This window comes from Lepisosteus oculatus, chromosome 6, assembly GCF_040954835.1.
Source record: "Lepisosteus oculatus isolate fLepOcu1 chromosome 6, fLepOcu1.hap2, whole genome shotgun sequence".
NCBI lineage: Eukaryota > Metazoa > Chordata > Actinopteri > Semionotiformes > Lepisosteidae > Lepisosteus > Lepisosteus oculatus.
In genome coordinates this window covers 1,027,167-1,047,987 of record NC_090701.1, presented here as the reverse complement: position 1 = coordinate 1,047,987, position 20,821 = coordinate 1,027,167, and the positions used below count along the sequence as shown (strand labels likewise).

Here is a 20,821-nt window from a genome sequence, read left to right as displayed (position 1 = left end):
TGAGAGACAATTATATAAAACCTGTGGATATTTGAAACAAACCCCACCAAAAGTATGCTTTCAAATTACCTGAATTTTTCTTTTAATTTCCAAAAACTAGGAAGCTTTTTTCACCAGTTCTAAAATAGGGAAAAAACAAATTTAAAGGGGCTCCCTTTTCAGAGGCACGTTGTGAATAGCATTCTTATTGTTTTTTTGCCATTTTAATTGACTGACACTGTTATCCAAAGCAACTTACATGAGCACCCATGTGTCCAGCTGGGTATCTTAATGGAGCAATTCAGGTGAAGCACCTTGCTCAAGGATACAACAGCAGTGTCTCACCTGGCATTTGAATCCACTTACAAATCCAAAACCCTGATCCCTGGATAAACACTTTAAGTGCTGTTAGTCTCCTTATACTATATAGGTTGGAACTAAGAACTTCACAATTCTATCAGATAATCAGTATCTCATAAAATCTATTTATTTACTTAACTTCAGTTTTCAAGTTTTAAAATGCGGTATTACTGAATGTATAAAAAGTTATAGCTCACACTCTCTTTTGTTTCTGGCCTACTTCTGTGTATGGGCTCTGTGAGTACGAGCATTTGTCTTAGCAGCAACCTAACACAGGGTATCTGGGTAGTGGTCTTCCTGTGGAGATTCAGAAATAAAGAGGATTCAGATGAGTGAATGCCAGATGTAACCATGTGTACAATTCCACATGGAGGAAGGTTTTCTTTTTAAGTAATGTTCAAGAAATCTATGACTCATTACCATGTCTGTGAATCCATTAGAAATTGCATATGGTTTATTTTCTGACCTTCAGAACAGATTCTGAAGTGTGTTTTCTTAATTACAGCCTCTTTAAGCTTCTCAAATTGCCCAGTGAACAAGTAACTCATCCCATGCTTCTAGTTTTGAAAGGAATACTTCTCATTATTTTGAGATAAAAAGGAAAAAGCTGAGTTGTATTCTTATAGATCTGTGAGGTGCATCAGATGTAGTAGAATGTGTACACAGGGTGTGTATATTATTCCAGGCAGCATATCTATACAGTATGCTTACTGTACTGTATATCTTGAATCGATACATACAAAAAATTAGCTTGAAGACCTACTAATATCATAGCAAGGTCTGCTCTTTACGTTATAATTATATATTTTGTTAATAAAAGTGTGGTTTTAATACATATCTGTTGTTAGAACACAACAAACACAGTGACTTCATCGAGCTGCTATTTACTGTATATGATACTTCTCAATAGTAAAGAATAGTATCTGTAGCTCAATAGTAGCTCAATAGTAAAGAACCATTAGTTAAGCCCATTAGGCTAAATCATATTCTCAGTACAGAGAGAAATATCTGTTGCTGATGTAATCTTTGTCTCATGGGCTGTGTTAACTCCCCTTGTTACTTCCATAAAACCCTAATTTCACTGTCATGTTGATCTTCAAACAACAGCAGAGACGTAGAGAGCTGCAGTCTGACCTGCAGCACTGTCATGTTTCTAAATAACTAAAACAACAATATGACAAACAAAACCAGCACACAAGTGGCTAATTCCCATAATGGAATTACTCAACAGTCTTTCATGACTGGGGGCATACTGTATTTTTGATGGAGTCTATTCTGCACTGGGTTCACTGACGTGTGTGCACCTGTGGATTCCTGGCACTGAAAACTGAGGGCTTCGTCCTAGAGCATAACGCGGTTCCTCTGTAGATACATTTGGCATGCTTTGGCCGAACTGAGAAAAAACAGCGCAGGCAACAGATCTGAAGGTGTGCTGCTGTGAAAACTTCACATGAAAAGATTCAAGGATAAATTCTACTTGTGGCTTTCGGATTTGAAAAGCGGTGTCCTGCCAGCCATAGCAGTGTAAATTACATGCCCTGTCTTGGCACACACTGGTGTCTGAAAACCATTTTCAATGAGATTTTGCATTGCAGTAGTTTCAGACAAATGAAAGCACATTTTACTTTCATTAGGGCCCTTAATTAAATTTGTCCTTGATAAAGACTAGAGAGTTTTTGAGGTCTTACACAAATTTGGAGAGCTGTGTCCCACAGCACGCCCTTGCAATGGAGCCAACAGGTGACAAGCCACACTGCGTATCGGGCAAAACAGAGAGTTTGGTCAGCTTGGTCAGGGCTGCTCTGGGGTGCTGTGTGCTGGCCAAGGGAAACACCCCTACAGCAGCGCGAGGCAAGAGAGTGGTTTGAGGAGCTGCGGTTCAACAGCACGAGCTGTATGGTGGGGAGGCGATTTGGTTTTTGGAAACTGTCGATTATACATCGCTGTATATTTTTAATCTGTTGATGTTCAGCAGCATCAGTTGCATAATCACAGGTTTTCCTAACACGATGCCAGCGCAGTCATTTTTGTTAAAAATCATGCCCATTAATATAGGAGAGATCGAAAAATTTCCACGCAGCTGAAAAGCCGTGATTTTGTTGCATTTAGGGACGTTTTTCACATTTAGGGATAGTGATACCCAATAATGACAATTCATCGGCTTCCTTATCGTAGCCGCGAAGAGTCCTTTAAGGGACGGGGTAACTCGTGAAAAACAGATGCGTAGCACTGCACTCAACCAATCTTTCCAGATCTTTGTGAAGGAACCGTATAACCATCTGCAATAGAAGGGTTCACTTTTGACTGCATTGGTTTTCTTGAAGTGAAATGAAGATCGGAATCTTTTGGAGTTTGTTTCAGTGTTGTACAATCGAATGGGATTGCTGGTATGGCTCCTTGGAAAAAATAGCACTATGTCATTTCAAAGGAATTATTATGATGATTCTGAATCACAGAAACTGTCCTCCCATTCATTATAATAGTACTGTTATTCTGAATATGCTGTATACTCCTTTTTTAGCGGTCATGCTAATTCTTGACAGTAAATATGTCTGTGTTTTATTATAAATGTAACAGATAGCTCTGCACAGTCTGGCACAGTGTTCCAGGAGCCAAAACCATCATGACATCTTTCGCACTGTAACTCCCAGAAGCTCGAGAACTTTATAGTGCGGTACTTCCGCTGTTCGGCGATGATGGGGGTCGTTTTCTTGTCCGTTTTCGCTTGCCCAGAAGGACGAGCCGTGAGGGCGTCCTGGCTCAGGTGAGAGCGCGGCGTGGGGCTGACTCTGTGCCTGTTCCGCAGGAGCTGCAGTTTGAGAGACTGACGCGGGAGCTGGAAGCAGAGCGACAGATTGTTGCCAGCCAACTGGAGCGATGCAAGCTCGGCTCTGAGACCGGCAGCATGAGCAGCATTAGGTACGTACAGTACTGCTCATTTATCAGCCTCTGCACGCTTCGTGGGAATGCTAATTTAATAAACCTGTTTATTTCAATTTGGAGTCTCTCTCTCTCTCTGTGCCGATGATAAAATTGAAGCGTTCTTCCTTGATTCCTGATTTCTTTCATTGTTTTGTTTTCCTTGGCATTTGATTATGGTTTTTGCACACGATGCTGAGTAAGACGCAGCTTTTCTCAGGAAGATTACGGCACATTAGAGCCGCCTTGTGTCTCGGCAAGTTTTGGAAACATCACAGGACAAGTGGCTCCCTGCTGGCTCACCTGCATATACTAGAGTATTAGAAAGGCCATATTTATTGGACTGCACTATTGCAGTGGTCAACGCATTGGTTAAGGTTTGTAGACGCGAAAGAGTGTGTTTGTTTCAGATCAAAGTCTTCGCATTCCTCTTCCTTTCACAGTTTTCTTTACAGAACTGTGATGACAAAATGTGACTAAGGGCTTTGGATGTTTTTCATGTAAATGAAAAATGAAAGAGGGATGGTTTTCCAGATGTTTACGGAATGTTTTTTTTATTGTATTCTTAATTCATTATGAATTACTGTGAATGATTGCATGTTTTTCCCTGAGGATCCAGCAAAAAACAGAATCTATGTTAGAAACAACAGCTCAGACATACAGCAGATAACTCCCATTTTGAGTACGATTTCCAATTTCTGGCTTTTATCATCAGACTGTATCGTGCCATTGAGACTGATAATGTTTATCTCTTGACAAAATGAGCTCAATTTTTTAATCTTTGTGCAGACTTTAAAAAAAGTGAAAATGACTTGAAAACTATAAACATGTACAGCTAGCATGATTTCAGTTCATCTCAATGTTTAATCTACTCTGTGAAGCTGAATAAAAATATGCTGCTCCAAAGGGCAATACTGACAAAAGCTGCTTGTAGACTTATTTTTATTGATTTGTTAGCAGTGCTGTAAATTTGATAATACTTATTGATTTATATGCCATAGAAACCATGCATTCACTCTGAGCTGAGCATTAAGTTTTAATAGTCAAGCAATAAAGACGCTTGTGATTAACACAGCGCTGTGAATACAGTCTTTAAGCACGTAACATTCAAGGCTGATGTTATCACTTCAAAAGGAATACGACTGAAAAACTGAAAACAAAAACCCTCTATGTGTGAGGGTTAGAAGTAGAGTTGGAAGAAAGATAATGGAAGTATCGTCCTGATGTTAGAATGCAGTGCCGTTCAGAACAGATTGCTCAGTTCACCGATGGGAAGCACAGCTCTGAAATACACGGTTTTTTTCCCAAATGTGAGAGTTGCTTGCGGTAGCCAGCAGCACTCGTGCTGTCCGTGTGGACGGAGCAGAAGGCTCTTGCTGTGCTGTGGGATGTGCCTGCGGTCACAGAGGATGGCTTCCACATGAAAGGAACAGGTCCTGCTTCCGTGGGGCAGGAATTACACGGCTGGAGAAGCAGCACCTGGGTCCAGACATACAGTACGTGCCTGTAGACAGACTCTGCTAAAAGACCACAAAACCGGAGTTACCACCTTCCTAAATGCAACCTACTATAAGTGTTTATCCTCTCCATCCTGTCTCTGACTGTAGAAATGACGGGGGGACCACAGCTGACATCACATGACCAAGTGTACCTGAGTGCTCTGAATGACTGGGGGCCCGATACTGTAGATCAGATTAGACAGACATGCAAGAAGTATACAAAAAACATTTAGACAAACAATTATCAAATACAAGAACCAACCCTGTAAAAAAAAAACAAAAAAAAAACAAAACGAAACCACTAGACTTCATCTCTAGATGGAACAAGTAATAGGTTCATTCCCTGCTGAAAAGTGAAGAAAGGAAACACAACAATGTCTAGGTACAGAAGACATAGTGTTTACTGCAGATAGACAAGTCCAGAACTATAAGAGAGTGCTAGCTTTACAGATAGATAGCTGATTATTCTACTCGTTTCCAAAGACAAAGCAGCTTTGTTTTAGAAACATCACTAAAATTGCAAGTGTGGTAGAATGATAAATAACTTTGTGGTATTCTTAGAAGGTACAGAAGATAGATATTTCAACTTTCTGAGAACTGATCACCTGAGCGTGAATGTTCAAATTTATACTTGAGGTGTGTAGCAATACAGCAGCTGCTGTTCCCCTTTAAAGGAATGAAAAAAAGCAATTAAAGCTACAGAATAATTTTTGATTGGGGTCGCAATTTATATCCCGTGCAATTTTTTTTTTTTTACATATTGCGAGGAAATTAGTAGCTTCGTTGTGTTCGGCGACTCATTCAGGAAGACCAGGAAGATTCCGACAACACAGTAGAAACCTGACCAGGACACAATCGGTAACCCTACTGCGTCTGGGAGTCCCCATAGGAACACCCCCTTCAATATGCTGTTCTTCCTGTGGGCCTGCTGCCGCTTGAGGGTGGTGTCTGGACTCGGCTTTTGATTTCTGTGTATCCTCCTCGAACACCTGTGCGCAGTGCCCAGCCCCAGGGGTGAGGGCCCGGGCGCATAGCGTCTACAACGCCCTGCGGCAGCACCGTATCGAAAGCCGGGAGAGGAGACGTTCAGGTGTGGAAAAGCACAGTGTTTCCAGAGTCCAGACCCCGTCGGCAGCAGGAACAGCTAGCGTCGTTCACCCCCACCCCTCTCCTGGGCTGGGAGTGTCAGACGGGGTGAGAGACATTGATTTCACGCCAATGGAGACGAGTCTTTTCAACACGAGGCCCCTAGACCTGTTGTTTGTGGTCGGGAAGCTGATGGGGTCTTATTGATATGCTGTGGTTTGTGAGGCAGCGTTCCCGGTACTCTATAAAAGAAACTCTGCTTTAACAGGACATGGAGACACAGAACGATTGCATTCTGGGGGTAAAGACTTTATTTTTGCACCATTTTACTTACAGGAAAAGAAAAGCTGGCAGATTCACAGTGAGATTATTTCAGTTTGTTTTCCACATTCATGCAAAGGCACCATTAAGAAATTCAGTGCGTGTACAATGCTCGGGTGTGCTAGCATGTGGTTGGGAGTTGCTACTAAAAACATAAATATACACAGAAAACAGATGAAATATAAATATATAAACATGAATGCATGTACATTTTAGAGTGAAATTATCTGTATATCATAAATGTTAATGTTCCGGTGATTATTTTAAGAACTAATCTTGCTAAGAAGGACTTGCGTGTTTCGAAACCTAGAGCAAGACGCGTCAGGTGGTTCTAGTGAAACGCCCAACAGCACAAATGAGAGCAAACGCGAGCTGCTGTGTGAGACAGAGCACTACGCTCCGCAGGGTGAGCTCATTTCTGCTTCAGTTTGTTGTTCTTCTGTCGCACCATTTCTTTCCATGCCGTCTCATCAGAAAAGCCGTATCTGTCCAGCAGAACATCCATCTCCCTCTCTTGTCGTCGATCCAGGCTTACCCCTGTCGTGCTTGTGACCTGGCGTCTGTTTCTGACGTCCCTTATCATCGAGTGCGTCTTTTTGCGATCTGACCGTTGTTATACATTGCAACGACTTCACCTGTTTTAGCTTTGCTTTCGCAGGAATGAATCTGTTTCTAACAGACCTTACCAATATATCCGAAGCCAACCCTTGCGTTAGGAAAATGCACTAGTTTCTTAAAAAGACAGTTTTTCCCGGTAAAGTGGCATATTTTGAATAATAAAATGAAATACAAATTGGGAAAATAAGCATTTATTGTATTTGTGATTGATCATAACTAGTGTCCAATATCTCATTTGCAAAGATAATTCGATATACAGTATCTTACAAATCCTTTATATTGAAAGAAAGCCACAGTAATTGTTGTTTTCTCAGAGCACAAAGTCTGATGTAATATGTATTTCTTTTAGAGAAATGGAGCATTATCTCCACTGTTATTGCAGAGCATTAATCCTTTCAAAAATGTTTAATACATTTTTAATTACTAATTTGCAGATCATAGTAAAAGGACAAAAGACTATGTGAATGAGGGAAATTACCAGAGTTATAGAAGATAAACCTGTCAGTTGGATTGTGCTTAGAATAAATTATCTACACAATCTCAGTAGTGGGGCACAGCTTTAATAAACTTCAGTATCAAAACAGATCACTGTCTTCCAAGGCGGCCTGGAGGCTCGTCAGTCACATTTGAAGGTGTTGATTGGAAAGTAAATGACTTTAAAATGGGAGTTAATAAATTTCTTTTGTCACTTAAATAATTGATAATTTGAATTCAATCATGTTTGAGAGAGTATATAATAAACTTCTGAATTTGTGCTGGAGCTTGTGTGACGTAGAAAGTGCTTATGACACTTTGAGTGTTTTTTAAAGCAAATCTCCCATCAATATTAATTGTACATTCACAGACAATTATTTGGGTGTGTGAATGATATACTTTATTTCATGTCTAATAAACTAACTTATAATCAATTTTAGGACTTCTTGTAAAGTGTTAATGGTTTTCTTATTCTTGTTGCTGTTATATACCAAGGGAATTATACTGGGTTTCATATTTTCATGGACAGATTGAATAGAAGTTGCTCGGTTCTGTTCATTCTTTTTAAGAACAAACAGACTTGTCAAGGCATCGGGAGGGTGATCCATCCTCACGCCAGAGTCTGACTTGGAAATATAAGAGTCTTCTTGGCCTTCTGCTTGTACTCTTGAAAAAGCCAGTCAGAAGGCTGTCAGGAGTGAGTACTGCTTGTGTCATGCACAAGCTGCTTATCTCTGTTACACGAGGCTCAGCAATGTACCGTAAGATCCAGCTAGTGAAAGGAGCCAGTCATTTCTGGAGGTGTGTGGTCCACTGGAATCCTTGATAAATAATCCATCTCTTCATGTAATTATGTTTTATTGGATAATAAAAAGTGAAGAGCCTTTTATTTCTAGCACCTGTTGTTTGTGATGCTGGAAATGTCATTGCTTACAGTGTTTCGTGTACACTGTACATTGATCTCTTCAGGACTGCCCCTTAGAAATGAACAGAGAACACAGATATGGCACCTTGATACAGATGTAGTGTTAAGACAAACGCCATTCAAATGTAAAATCCACAGTTGTTAGTTGTAACTCTAGCCCGAGTATTATAATTTTAGACATGATTGGAATGTGTGGATTAATGCACAAAACTCACATTTTTACACTATGCTTTTATGAAGTAGTGCCATTTTTTAAACTTTTTTTTTATGTCTGTTGGATTTGCTTGCTGGCTCACGGTTAATTAGGCTGTGCCTTCTGTTCGTCTGAGTGCAGCTCATCTGATAATCCCTTTTCTGGATAACATAAACATCAAGACCTTATTTCCTTCCCAGATACCAAAGCCATTAATTGCAGTCTGCAACAGTATTCAGACAGGCTGACCAACATTTAAAATTCTCTCCTTCAAAACAGTAAGTTGTTACTGAAATGTTGTCTACAGTGGAACAGCATTCTTTAACCAATCTCATGCTACATTTAGAATATCCGTCTTTTGATAACTGACATATTGTGCACATAGTATCCTATGGATAGATGCAGTATGCATGTTATAACACTGTTATTTTATAATGTTATATATATATATTGTGATTAATCCTAAATCACAAAATGATTTACATCAAGATTAAAAACTCAGTCATTTAGACTAAGGATCTTTCAAAGTCATTCAGGGATAAATTCTTTGAAAAACACAGTTCAAGGGAAGGATACAAAAATTAGCAGTCTCAAGAATATTCCCGTGAGCTGAGTCTACACAATCATTGAGAAATGGAAGATCCATCACAGCACTCAGACAGCCTCGATCAGGCTGCTCTTCCAAACCTGTAAGCTGGTAAAGGAGGAAAATGGTGAGTGTGGGGGTCCTGCGAAGCAATTGACTAGCCTGAAAGAGCTACAGACACCAATGGATGAGATGACAGTCAATAAGATCTTGATAACTCCACGGGGTGGAAAACCCATCTCATATCCTGCACGGAGTCACAGCAAAGCATTTAAGTGTTCTGCCAACATGCAGCATGAGAGATAGGGGTCAGATGAGACGAAAGTGGATCTTCCTGGAGTAGTCGCAAAGTGCCACATGTGATGCAAACCCAACACAGCGCATCACCCCGTCAGCATCATCCCTGCAGTCAAGCATGGTGCTGGCAGATGTAGAGCTCATGCTGTAGCGATGCCTCTGCTCAGCAGGGACTGGAAAGCTTTTTTTATGGAAGGAAAAATAGGAGGAACCAAGAATGGGCAAATACTAGAGGAAAGCCTGTTTCAGTCTGCTAGAACCGTTCAGCAGGGAAATGATCCAGAGCCATGCCTGAGTGGCTGAAGAATAAGAAAGCGAATGTCCTGAAGTGGCCAAGTCAAAAGTCAAAGTCCTGACTTGAATTCTGCTGTTAAATTCTGAAGTCAAAACGCGTGTCTGCATCATTTTGTAATCTCACAACATGGGACAAAATAGTAAGCGTCTGAAAATGTTTGAAAGGCACTGGACTGTATATATCAGCCCATAGGCAATATAGAAAGTAAAGGAAAAATTACAGTAGCATAAGATAAATGCTTTGTGGGACGTTTGGACATTACTAACAAGGAAGAACATTGCATCTTATTGTAACTAAAATACTTTAAACACTGTCTCTACATCGCAGTTTAGTTAATTAGTAAATTTTGCTCTGTACTATATATACACTGTATATATACAATATTCTATATGTATGCAAACTCATGTTACACAAGAACTCGTCACTTGACATAGCTAACTTAGAGCAGTGAAATAGGTGTGATACTGTATGTCACACTGATGAGAATAAGGGTGAAAATGTTGTCTTCGGCACTACAGTATACAGTATAGAGTCTTTTTAGATGGTTCTGGCTTTCAGTGTTATGAACTGACTTTATATTCATTTCCATAATACGTAATCATACATAGTAGGTTAAATTGTAGTGCACAAATAAACAGGAAATTAGGTTTTTATGCTGCACAATTTATGCTAATAAACAATCCTTCTTCAGGTCGTAAGAAAAAATATAGCCATGGTGCATTGTCTGAAATGCCCTGCGTTTTCAGTTGTATACAGCAAAAATGTTCTTTTTTCAGATTTGCCTTTCCTGTAGACTTTCTAAAGAATAGGACAAGAAAACGTCTGCATAGAGACTTAAAAGTATCTTGTAATGTAAAGTAGTTAGCAAGTTCTAAGTAAATGTCTCAGAGGAACCTTGTCTGCTTTGTTTTGTGGAGGGATTCAAAAAGGAAGTCTAGTTTTGGAGTTAAAAATAATTTCACAATTCTGATTAAACAAAATCAATCCTAATCTCTATATTTTGTTAGCTCCTTATGTCAGTCTATACAGTGTGTCTAAAATTAATTTATATTTGAACAAATAAAGCTTTTTTTACCTTAAAGAAAAACTAATTTCACTGCCATTTTTCTATATGTTCAAGCTAAATATTGAATCTGTTTAAAAAGTAAGTGTGATCCAAAGGCTATAAGGCAGAAAATAAATAGCAAAGCATTTGGCAACAGAATTCAGCAGTAATGTTAACACCCACAACATTACAGGGAATTAAAAAGTGGAAAGTGGAAGATTAACGATATACCAATGATGCTGTCTGATCCTTCGGTGTATCAATTGCTACGAACTGATTTTCTTCTCCCTATTTGCCTTGAATCCCAATTTATTTGAAAACTACTTCCTCCATGTGTTTGCTTAGGAAGCTGAAATGTCAAAGATTTAACTATATTATTTATCCGATAACACTAATCTTCAATTTCTGCCTACTGCAAAACAGTCTCATTAGCTTCAGGTTCAAGTAATTCATTATAAAAGAAAAGCCTTAAGAAGTTTTTCCATTTAATTAGTTTTCCTTTTAAGCTGATGTAAAAGTGTTCTGTTCTAATTGGGACATCCAAGGGAAACAACAGGAGTTGCCAGGAATTTATACAGTTAACCCGTTAATAATGGTGTTATTAATGCAGACAGCTTGTGTCATTTTGAGTAATGTAGTTTCTACATAGAAATGGTTTTAATGAATTTCCTAAATTAAGTAATGTAGCATGTAACAAATGCTCAGAAGTATTTTTTTTACTTCATCTGTGTTTCGTTACCCCTGTGTGGTAACCAGACATGGCATACATGGTACACTGTGCTTTTGTGGAAAATGAGCTGGCAACACAAACTGTCTGACAGGTTTTTCCCTAATACTCTCTCGCTGAGCTCAGCAGACAGCGTTTAGGAAGAGGACCTTGAACAACAGGGAGTAGCTTGGATTCCATCTCTTGGAGCTCTCGAAAGAACTGTGCAAACAGATGTTTGAAAAGGACACCGTGGGTCTGGCACGCTGCATCTCTGTTGTAAGCAAATTAGCTAATGTCCTCTACCTAGGCATTCTCTAGAACTGGCATGCTCTCTCCTGGCTTGAGACCTGCTGCCACACTGACCACCTGAAAACCACAAGACTGAGGCTCAGCGTTGCCTGCTGAGACAGGCAGCTTGAAAACCGTGTTTAACAGGGAAATATTGTCCAAATCAAAGTAGGCGTTACAGCTACCTTCTGCTCCTGGAGACAAACAAGCAAAAATAGGCAAGATGATAAAACTGTCTTCAGCCGTCAGATATTAAGGAAAATCTGTAAAATTTTAATGAAAGCAAAATAACTGCTTCTTCTCTCTGGTCTGCAACATCACTGAATTTTATTAACACATCAACGATATAATTATTACACACATTTCTGTCTAATGAGAAATTAGGATTTGGTTTTCAGATGCATATAATGTTGGGAAATGTATAAACCAAGGGAACAGTAGTGTGTGATGGACAAAAATGATAACATATAACATTCAGTTATATTGTGCATAGGTTTAAATCACATTCAATTTGGCCTGGGCCTGTGTGATGTAACATAAATGCTGAAGCAATGTCTGTTTAAAAATACATGCTGTGTTTTATTCAGTTTAAGAAAGAGTCATACATAAAAAGTGCTTCATAGCTAAAAATATAACTTTTAGTAGAAGACGCGTGGGATAATTGCAGTATGAATTGCTGATGACAGAAGGTTAGCAGATGCCAATGAAAGAGGTAAAGCCGAGACTCTTACTTGTGAATGTGAGAGGAGCCAGAGGAGGAGGCGAGAGGATGTGTTCAGAGACTGCATCCCTCCTTTCGGAAAATGATACAATTATCTGGATAATCCATAAAGGTGTCCAGTGGAGAAGCGGTTTAAATGGCCAGCTGAAGAGGTCTAGTCCTCTAGCTGTGAATCAGCAATTACTGTGCTGCTGTTGTCGGTAAGGTGGACTGACTCAAAGTGCCGTGAGGAGCAGGTTCACAGTGCTAACGCACAGCTGACCACTAAGGCCCTCTTCAGTGTGTATAATGAGGCCAACCCAGGGTGTCCGAAAGTCTCTCCACAACTGAAGACTTCACGGGACGGATAACTAAGAGCTCTCTAGAAGACTTTACTGAATTTAGAAACCAGGTCATTCCCTGAATTCTAAAAAAAACCTATCCATTTACTCCTAGATGACGACAGTCAAGTGATTTGCGTTCCTCCTTCAGTTCCATTTCTGTTGGCATTAATGGATGCCAGCATTATCCAATACTGTTGATTCATTTGGAATCTTTAGATACTTATTGTCCATTGCCGTAGAGGCTATTTTTAAAGGTACTTTCACCAAGCACACATTACCAATAAGTAGCGTGATAGCGTTTATGTTTGTCTGTCCACTATGTGTACGATTAAAACATAGGAATAGTGTATGCCTTGAAAAATTGAATAAAAGAATTATGTATATGATAAAGACATGGAGATGTAAACTTACTTTAAAGATTGCATGGTTTATACTCCACTGGTGTCCATTGACACCAGTGGAGTATAAAAGTAAAATACGCTGTTACTCCTCTGCATTGTCCCTGCTGTCTACAGAGGAGAGGGTGAGCTCCTTCAGTGTGGACACCGACACGAGGTGACTCTGGGAACGAGGCAGAGGCGTAGGTGTCCCGTAACTGGACAGGCTGAGCCAGTGCTGGGCCCACACTGGGGGCATGATGGACAGACACTGTGCCTTTGGAAACCAGTCTTCGGGTCAAATTTGGAGAGAAACGGGAACAGCAGCAACCTAAGTGTCTGACGTCGAAATCCGCACAGTAGGATTTTACCATCTCTGCTCCTGGAGTGGCCTTTTGTCTTATTTTTTGCTGCTTTATCTTAAATTGTTTTACAACTCTTGAACAGCTGGAGATTTTAAATTACCTGTAATGACTGTATGCACTTCCAGTTAAGAATGTCGAGGAGTTGAGAACAACTACAGGCTTTCAGTTGCTTGTATTAATACTATTAAAGTCTGAGTTTCAAAAGGAAATAAAGAAATGTATGTTACTGAATTGGAAAACATTGACAATATGTATTCCTTGCACACTAAACTAATGTACACTTTCAATCTATCCTAACCATTGACTTCACTTCCTGGTGTCTGTCTTGTCCGATCAGCCAAAGAGACCTTAACCAGCTACTGTCAGCCTCCAGACCACTGCGCCACTCTCAGCTCTTTCATTTACAGAATTTTTTATTATGCAGTTGGTCAGCGGACACTTGTTTGCGTACACATTCCTGCACATTTTGCAATTGAACGGTTTAGTCCTGTGTAATCAACAGGAGATTTCCCCTCTTAAAAGGGGAAATGTTTTCAAGATCACGTGCTGTGTTAAGCATTGTGTTTTGGTAAGTCTCTGGTTAGGTTAGAGTTCCATGGTTGAGATAGGTGACAGTATGTATTTTTGTACATAATATTCCAGGCACAATGCTGGCGTTTATTGGTGAGTTCCATTACATTTCAGTCTTTTATCCCACTGTGGCAGTTGTTAAGTGACAAGTGGAAATGCCTGCGTTTTCTCGGTAGAATCTAAGGTGCAAGGAGTTCAGAACCCACGAGAATAGCACAGTTTTCCACGGCTGGTGCAGTCATTGAGCCTCAATAAAAAAGCAGTGTTAGTGTTGAAATCATCCTTCCAGGGAGCTATGTGTCTTTCTTTCCGGTACTCAATTTAGATCCAGCGCTGTGATTCCAGTGGTTGCAGGAGAATCACTATAAAACTGCAGTCAGAGAAGATTCAGTCTCTTGACAGCTGCCATGCCAGGTTGGAAAGCCCCCTGTGCAATTAACCCAATTGAATTAGAAAATAGCTTCCCTTTTCTTCATTCCCTGCTAACATTTTCTTAATATAGTGCTTAGGATCTCAATCCATTTTTCTTTACTTGTTTACTGTAAAAGAGATTCTGCTCTCCGTCTTCTCAATTGTTCGATTGGCTTGTCAGCTGGGAGGCCCTGTGATGCTGCCTTTTTACACAGATACTTGCTGTTAAAAGGCTGTCACACCTATAATTTCTGAATGGACTGTTTTATTCTTCTCAGCAGTTAACTTCCGAGTAGAGACCCACGAAAGACAAAAGGAGCTAATTTTAGAAGGAAAAATTCAGATTGTGGTTTCTAAATTTAATGTTCAAATTTATTTTGCAGATCACTGGCATATGGCCAGCTATAACATCATGTAGATGTTGACACCATCAGCATATGCAGTGGTATGGTGATAGTATTTAAAAAGTTAGACAGCAGTGCAGACTGGTGGTTCAGTTCTGGCTTTAGAAGAGGAAAGTCCTGCAATAGATTCAATTACTTTGTGGGGCACTGCTGTTGAACCCTAGAACAAGAATCTCTGATAAAAATGTGTGCTTGTTTGTTTGCAAGCGTCAGATACTTTAAATAAATTAAATTGCATCATGTTATGAGAAGATATTGCAGAAATACAGCAAATGGTGTTTTTAAATTATGTGGTACTAACAGTTACACTTCTTATATGGTTATATTGTGTCACAGCATAGATTTTAGGCTTGAATTTTACAAGTGGAGCTAGATATATAAATACATCACACTTTGTGCAAATATCTAAAAAAATAAACAGGTAATCATAAACAACTTGCTTCTAGAAAAGGTTAGTTGCGATTGTAGATGTCTGAAACAACTCTTGTTTGTACAATGTGATTTCTATACCCGAATGGCGGTCCATGTTGCAGGTAAACAGATAATGTTCCCTAACATTAATTTAGCACTCATAGAATGAAAAATTAAGAACTAGATACTGTATGTTAAATTGTGCAATAAAAATCCTAATTGCGGTTACATTATGTTTTGGACTGGTGGATGCCTAGGTTATTTTCACAGTTTAAAAAAAAATCATTGTACTCTTTCCATTTGGATATTCCTCAGCAGTGGAAAGAAAGCAAAATGAAACTGAATATACCTGTACACCATCAGGTATTTATCATATGTATTTATGGGAATTTTATTCTTAAAAAACCTTTGCGTTTTTTACTCATGTTTTCATGTATCAGTGTGCAAGGTTAGGACTGAATGGTGTTTTTTTTTTCATATTGAGAGTATCTGAGTTGCACTTGGTGTTTCTCAAGGGCTATCATTGGCCTTGCATTAAAAAAGTGAAGTGCTGTAAAGTAAATCGGAGTAAACAACCTTCACGAGCTAGGAGCACTTGTATTTCAGGTGATTAATAATATAATTTACATTTGGTATAGAGATGAGCAGGTATAGTTTATGGTTATTTGTCAGGAAATAGGAATACATTCTGATGTGGAGAGAAACAGTGTTTTATGTGGCCTGGAAGTGCTGTGGCCATGTGCTGCTGTCAGCCCAGGTCCAGGGCATCCACAGCCATGCCTGGAACTGGATCTGTGGATCATTAGACAGGGCAGGTGTCAACTCCTGTTAAGCACTGGCAGTTAGTGATCTCACAGCCTGTCCGGACGAGAGGTGTAAGATGCTTTCAGAAACCCATGGATACGTTGCTGTACCAGCCTGTTTTCCTCATGTATTGGTGGCATTTTAAATCGCTATAGTAGTTAGAATCTATAAGGCCTTAAGAATCTAGAAGGTTAAATACTGCTGCCTTGACACTCGTTGAGGAGTTCTGGGCCATAGGCCCTTCAGAGCTCATCTGTTTAGTGGTCTGTTCTTGAGTTTTAAGTCGCTGTCAGTGTGAGTTTATTTAATGGCAGACCCACAGACATGCCTCTATGTTTCTTTATTTGTTCTTTATTTGTTAAGACAGTGTTTATTGATTTAGCAGCTGACCTGTTTTGCTTTGAGAAGAGAGAAACACTTCTCTCTGAAGGATAACCTGGTATGAGAATAATGTCAACTTCCTTTCATCTGTTGAGGGGAATTCTCTGATTATAACCAAACTGTGTTTCTTTTTCTGAAGTCCAGACACTTCTGGGGGATGCTAAGAGCAAAGAGGTAAACAGAAAAGCCTTTCGTTATTGTTATTGGTGTCAGACTCATTATCCTTCTTGTTATTAGTAGTAGTATTTATATTACTTTGCAAGTTTGCTTGTCATACTCTATAGATCAGAACTGAAAGGGATATTATGAAAAGTGTAATATATTATATCGTGTGAGAGCAATTTTATGATAAAATTCCTTGACATTTGTTTCACATGACAGAATTAAATCCAGCAATATATCTCGAGACACTGTTCATGTATATTCCTCTTGTGCACGATCACTACACTGATGCTAGTTTAGTAAACTTCACAGCACATCCAGTTTCTGTCTATACAGTATGTGATGTTTGGGAGACTGACTGTCTAAAACCTTTGGGTTTTACCTGTAAGACGATATACAGTATGTGCACGCTACACCCCTACGTTTATTAAAACCTCAAACCTCAATTTTAAAACCATCCTCATAAGTTTCAAAAGCAAATGACGAGTCAACAATGCACCTGAGTCAGTCTGGGGAATGAAAGCAAATTAGGTTCTTTATTTTATGATGTACCTTAACAGGAAGCTTTGCATTTTTGTTAGATCTGTCTGTAAATACAGTACACTTATGTTACATTGAATCATTTTAGGATGTTAGAGTACACTACACTATCAGGATAAAGCTATATAACATATTTCTAGAGAGTGTCTCAAAGGATGAGACAGATGCGAATTAGCCTTTATGGGTTTTGCTTCCTGCTGACCGAACATTTGAGATTCTGAGGTTTTGTCTCACAGCACAAAACATATCTGCCTCTTCGAGAAAAATCTAGAACATACAGTATACAAGAGTATTCTCTATTTTCTGGATGTCTATCAATAAAACTTTGATCTCAAGTGATTTAGCAAGCCAAAGGGCACATTGTCCCCTAAGTCCTTGTGACCTGGTGTTGTACAGACCACGGACACTCAAGGATATCTCCGTTCATAAGGGGAAGAGTAATAATCAATAATGGCCAAAGGCTTTCCTCTGAGGGTTACGCAGTAGTAATTATGTTCACACTTTCAACGAGGGTGACAGGATTTAATTTCCAAATGGTCGGTAAAAACAAATGTACTGGTCACAGGAATCACTAAAACCTCCAGTGACAGCTTTTTAAAAATTGTTTCTCCTTCATTATTTGCAAACCTGTCCCACAGTTGGGGTAAAACTGATAATTCTGTACTGATGAATGTTATACTGTTCACTCAGGGCCTGCAGCTGAATAGAATATAGACAAGAAAATGTGAACACAAAGAATGATAGCTATAGAACAGTGTTCAATGGATTAATTCTGTTTTGTTGATGTATAAACATACTGTATATGCATAATCTTCATTGTACAATTCTTTAACTTCATTTCATTTTCTTCAGACATAAATCATTTGCGTACGCTGATGGCTTGCCTGAATTTGCATATTTATTAATAACATGAATGAATTAGGCATTTTGGACTGTACAAGTGTTTCCACAAATAACACAGGTTAAAGTGATAAGATTATGTACAAACTTTAAATAAGACAAAGCTTGGTATTGTAACTACTTGGTTTTGAATAGAAAAGGCGACAAATGTAAAAAAGAAATTGTGGCATTTATTTGGATCACATTTCACTAAATCTTTCTAACAGAATTTGAAATGGATGGGTCTGTGTTCATTACTCTGGAATTGTTAAAGTCCCTGTTCTGCCGCTGCTCTGTGAAAGGATTCTCTATAAGAATGCGTTGGCCAAGGGGAGAATTAGTTGGCCAAGATTTATTTATCTTACTGTCTTAGTGTCAGATCAGACTGCTGGGAATGGCAGAGGCTTTGATAATTCAACCAGGAAGGAATAATTTTGCACGCTTGTACCAGAGGACCTGCCAGCAAAAAGCCCTGCCCTTCCGACAGATGTCACTGTTGTTCACTCCCAGTCTGGGCTGCTGGGGTTGTGCCACACTCAGTCTGGTGTGGAGCCTGTATGCAGTATGACAACAGGGCTTGCGCAGAGATTTTAAGGATGACAAGCACAGAGCAACAGAGTTGATTTTTCTGAGTGTTCTGGTCAAAATCACCTAAAAGAAGAACCGTAGTACCATCTGAGTTAGGCCTGTAAGCCTTAGATTAGCCTGCATGAATCAATCAGCATAAGGTCAGCTGCTTCTTATGACCACTTTGAGAGCAATTAAAATGACCCATTAGCAGATGGTAGCACTAGTTTATATGCAGAGATGTGGCGTATTGACGGAATCACATTTAAGTAAAGGTCACCATCCAGAGGGAGTTGTTTAGAGTTACCAGGCTGCACTGTAACATAAAACGTGAGATGAGAGCCGGGAACTTGTTCTCCTGGAATTTCACAAGCCAAAAAGCTTGTGCTGGAAAGCTGTGTGCCTGTGTTTGACGAGTACAGCTCTAAACAAGCTGCTGAGGTGAAAAACGTTGCACGTAAGAGCATAGGAAAAACAGAAGAAAGTTCGGCCCATTCTAGCCCAAATTCTAGTTGTCAATTCGTCTAGCCCATTCTACCCCGAGTACTTAATTGATATGAGGATTGCTTTCAGCCACTTCTCAGAACAATCCATGGGACAGCTTCAGCCTCATGACTGGGCTTGTTCTGGACTATAACCTCTGTGCAGGCAGAGAGAGAGGACTTGTGCCATTTGTGCTTTGAGAGTCTGCCATCTCAGCTGTGCCTTTAGAAGAGTGGGGCATCTCTCAGTGATGTCACTGCAAGGCCCAGGACACCCCTAGACCAGCTAACAGTAAGCTTGTTACACAGTGCAGGCTCATATTTGCTGTTTGAAACTTGTGCATTCATTTCAGTGAGAAGTGAGAAGAAGATATGCCTATATTTGTTACTGCCAGGAGTTATCTTTTCTTTGCTTTCAGTTATGATTTTCCATGTCAACTCGTTTTCCTTTGAGGAAGAGAAAACCAACATGTTTTTTTGTGTTTTGCTGTTGTCGACATCAAACTGTCATTTTGTAAAATGGCCACCTACTCCTGTGATGCCCCCCGATCAGTTTGTCCCATTATGCTGTAGCACATCACGGACAGCAAGTTGCCAGTTCAGTGAGATAAGTTGTCAATTCGTCAGTACATGACTGACCTGCCAATTAAACACATCAGAGTCAGAAGGGAACCATCTCCTTGAGGTATACAGTGTATGTAGGAGTGATTTGGAGTTCTGTGATCCATTCAGATTCATGTTTTACATGATGTGCTAAATGTGTCCAAAAATAATTTAAGAGAAATACTTGGAGATGACTTTTCACAGTACTCCAGGAATCTCACAAAGCTCAGAAATCATTTCAGAAATGTGAGCAGAACTTCTAAGACTTCAGAAAGCATCACATTTTCCTTCTTTCTGTATTGTATTGGTGCATTACTCTTCAACTTCCTGAAGGCTGTTCTAATCATTCTGTCAGCACACAGATGCGATAGCTTTAGGCACAACAATTCAGCATTGAAGGCCACATCTGTGACTGTGTTGCTGTATTCTGTTAGAATGGAAATTTATTCCACTTAATCTTTGTTGGGATTATTAAACACAGTGAAGCCCTATTCATACAATTATGTCTTTGATCCACTGCATATCTGATCAAACTAAAAACAATAGCTATCGCATGTTTCAAGCATCACAAATAGTCTCAATTAAGTTCAGTTGAAGTATTCAGAGCTGCAAACTAGAAATTTGAACTGCAAGCTATAGGGACAGAGACAGTAAAGGCTACCGTGTCACTTTAATAATAATAATAATAATAATAATAATAATAATAATAATAATAACATCACTTTATTAAATGCCATCTCCTAGTTTGGATCCTACTCATATTCTTAAAACCTATAATAATGTGCTGTTAGTGGACTTTTTTGGGGGGAAATGAAATAAGATTACTTTCAGTTATTTTTAGCCTTGGTCTAATGAAAACCTGGATTTTCCTAATAGGATTTTTTCTAATCAGTTTGTTCTTCTTGCACTACTTACCTGTGGATATTGCATCAGATGAGGAATTTCTCAATGGACACCTTAAACCGCCTGCAGTCTACAGAATGCTTGGCATTGGAAGGGTGTCATGATTAGAGTCTTATGAAATTGTTTTGGAACAGGTCGCTTTAAGGCTTATGTGCGTAACCAATAATGTTAAATTACCATAGAAACCATAAATGTACAGTAATTTGTTTGCATATTGGTTTTTCATAACAGGCACAGTATGCTTTTAGAATGAATATGGAGATCTGCGGTCTTTGTATTCATCACGTTTTCATGAATTAACAATGTTTTGAAGCAAAGGAGAAA

General features: G+C 39.3%; 1 protein-coding gene across 5 annotated transcripts in view; it reads left to right on the top strand.

Annotated features, from left to right (window-relative positions):
- The window catches only part of ctnnd2a (catenin (cadherin-associated protein), delta 2a), a 302,050-nt gene that overhangs the window by 94,674 nt on the left and 186,555 nt on the right, over window positions 1-20,821 (top strand). For all 5 annotated transcript variants that reach the window (XM_015354990.2, XM_015354991.2, XM_015354992.2 and 2 more), the window contains one exon: window positions 3,146-3,258. In XM_015354990.2, coding sequence (XP_015210476.1) covers window positions 3,146-3,258 — 113 coding nt within the window. The remainder of the gene's footprint in view (window positions 1-3,145; window positions 3,259-20,821) is intronic.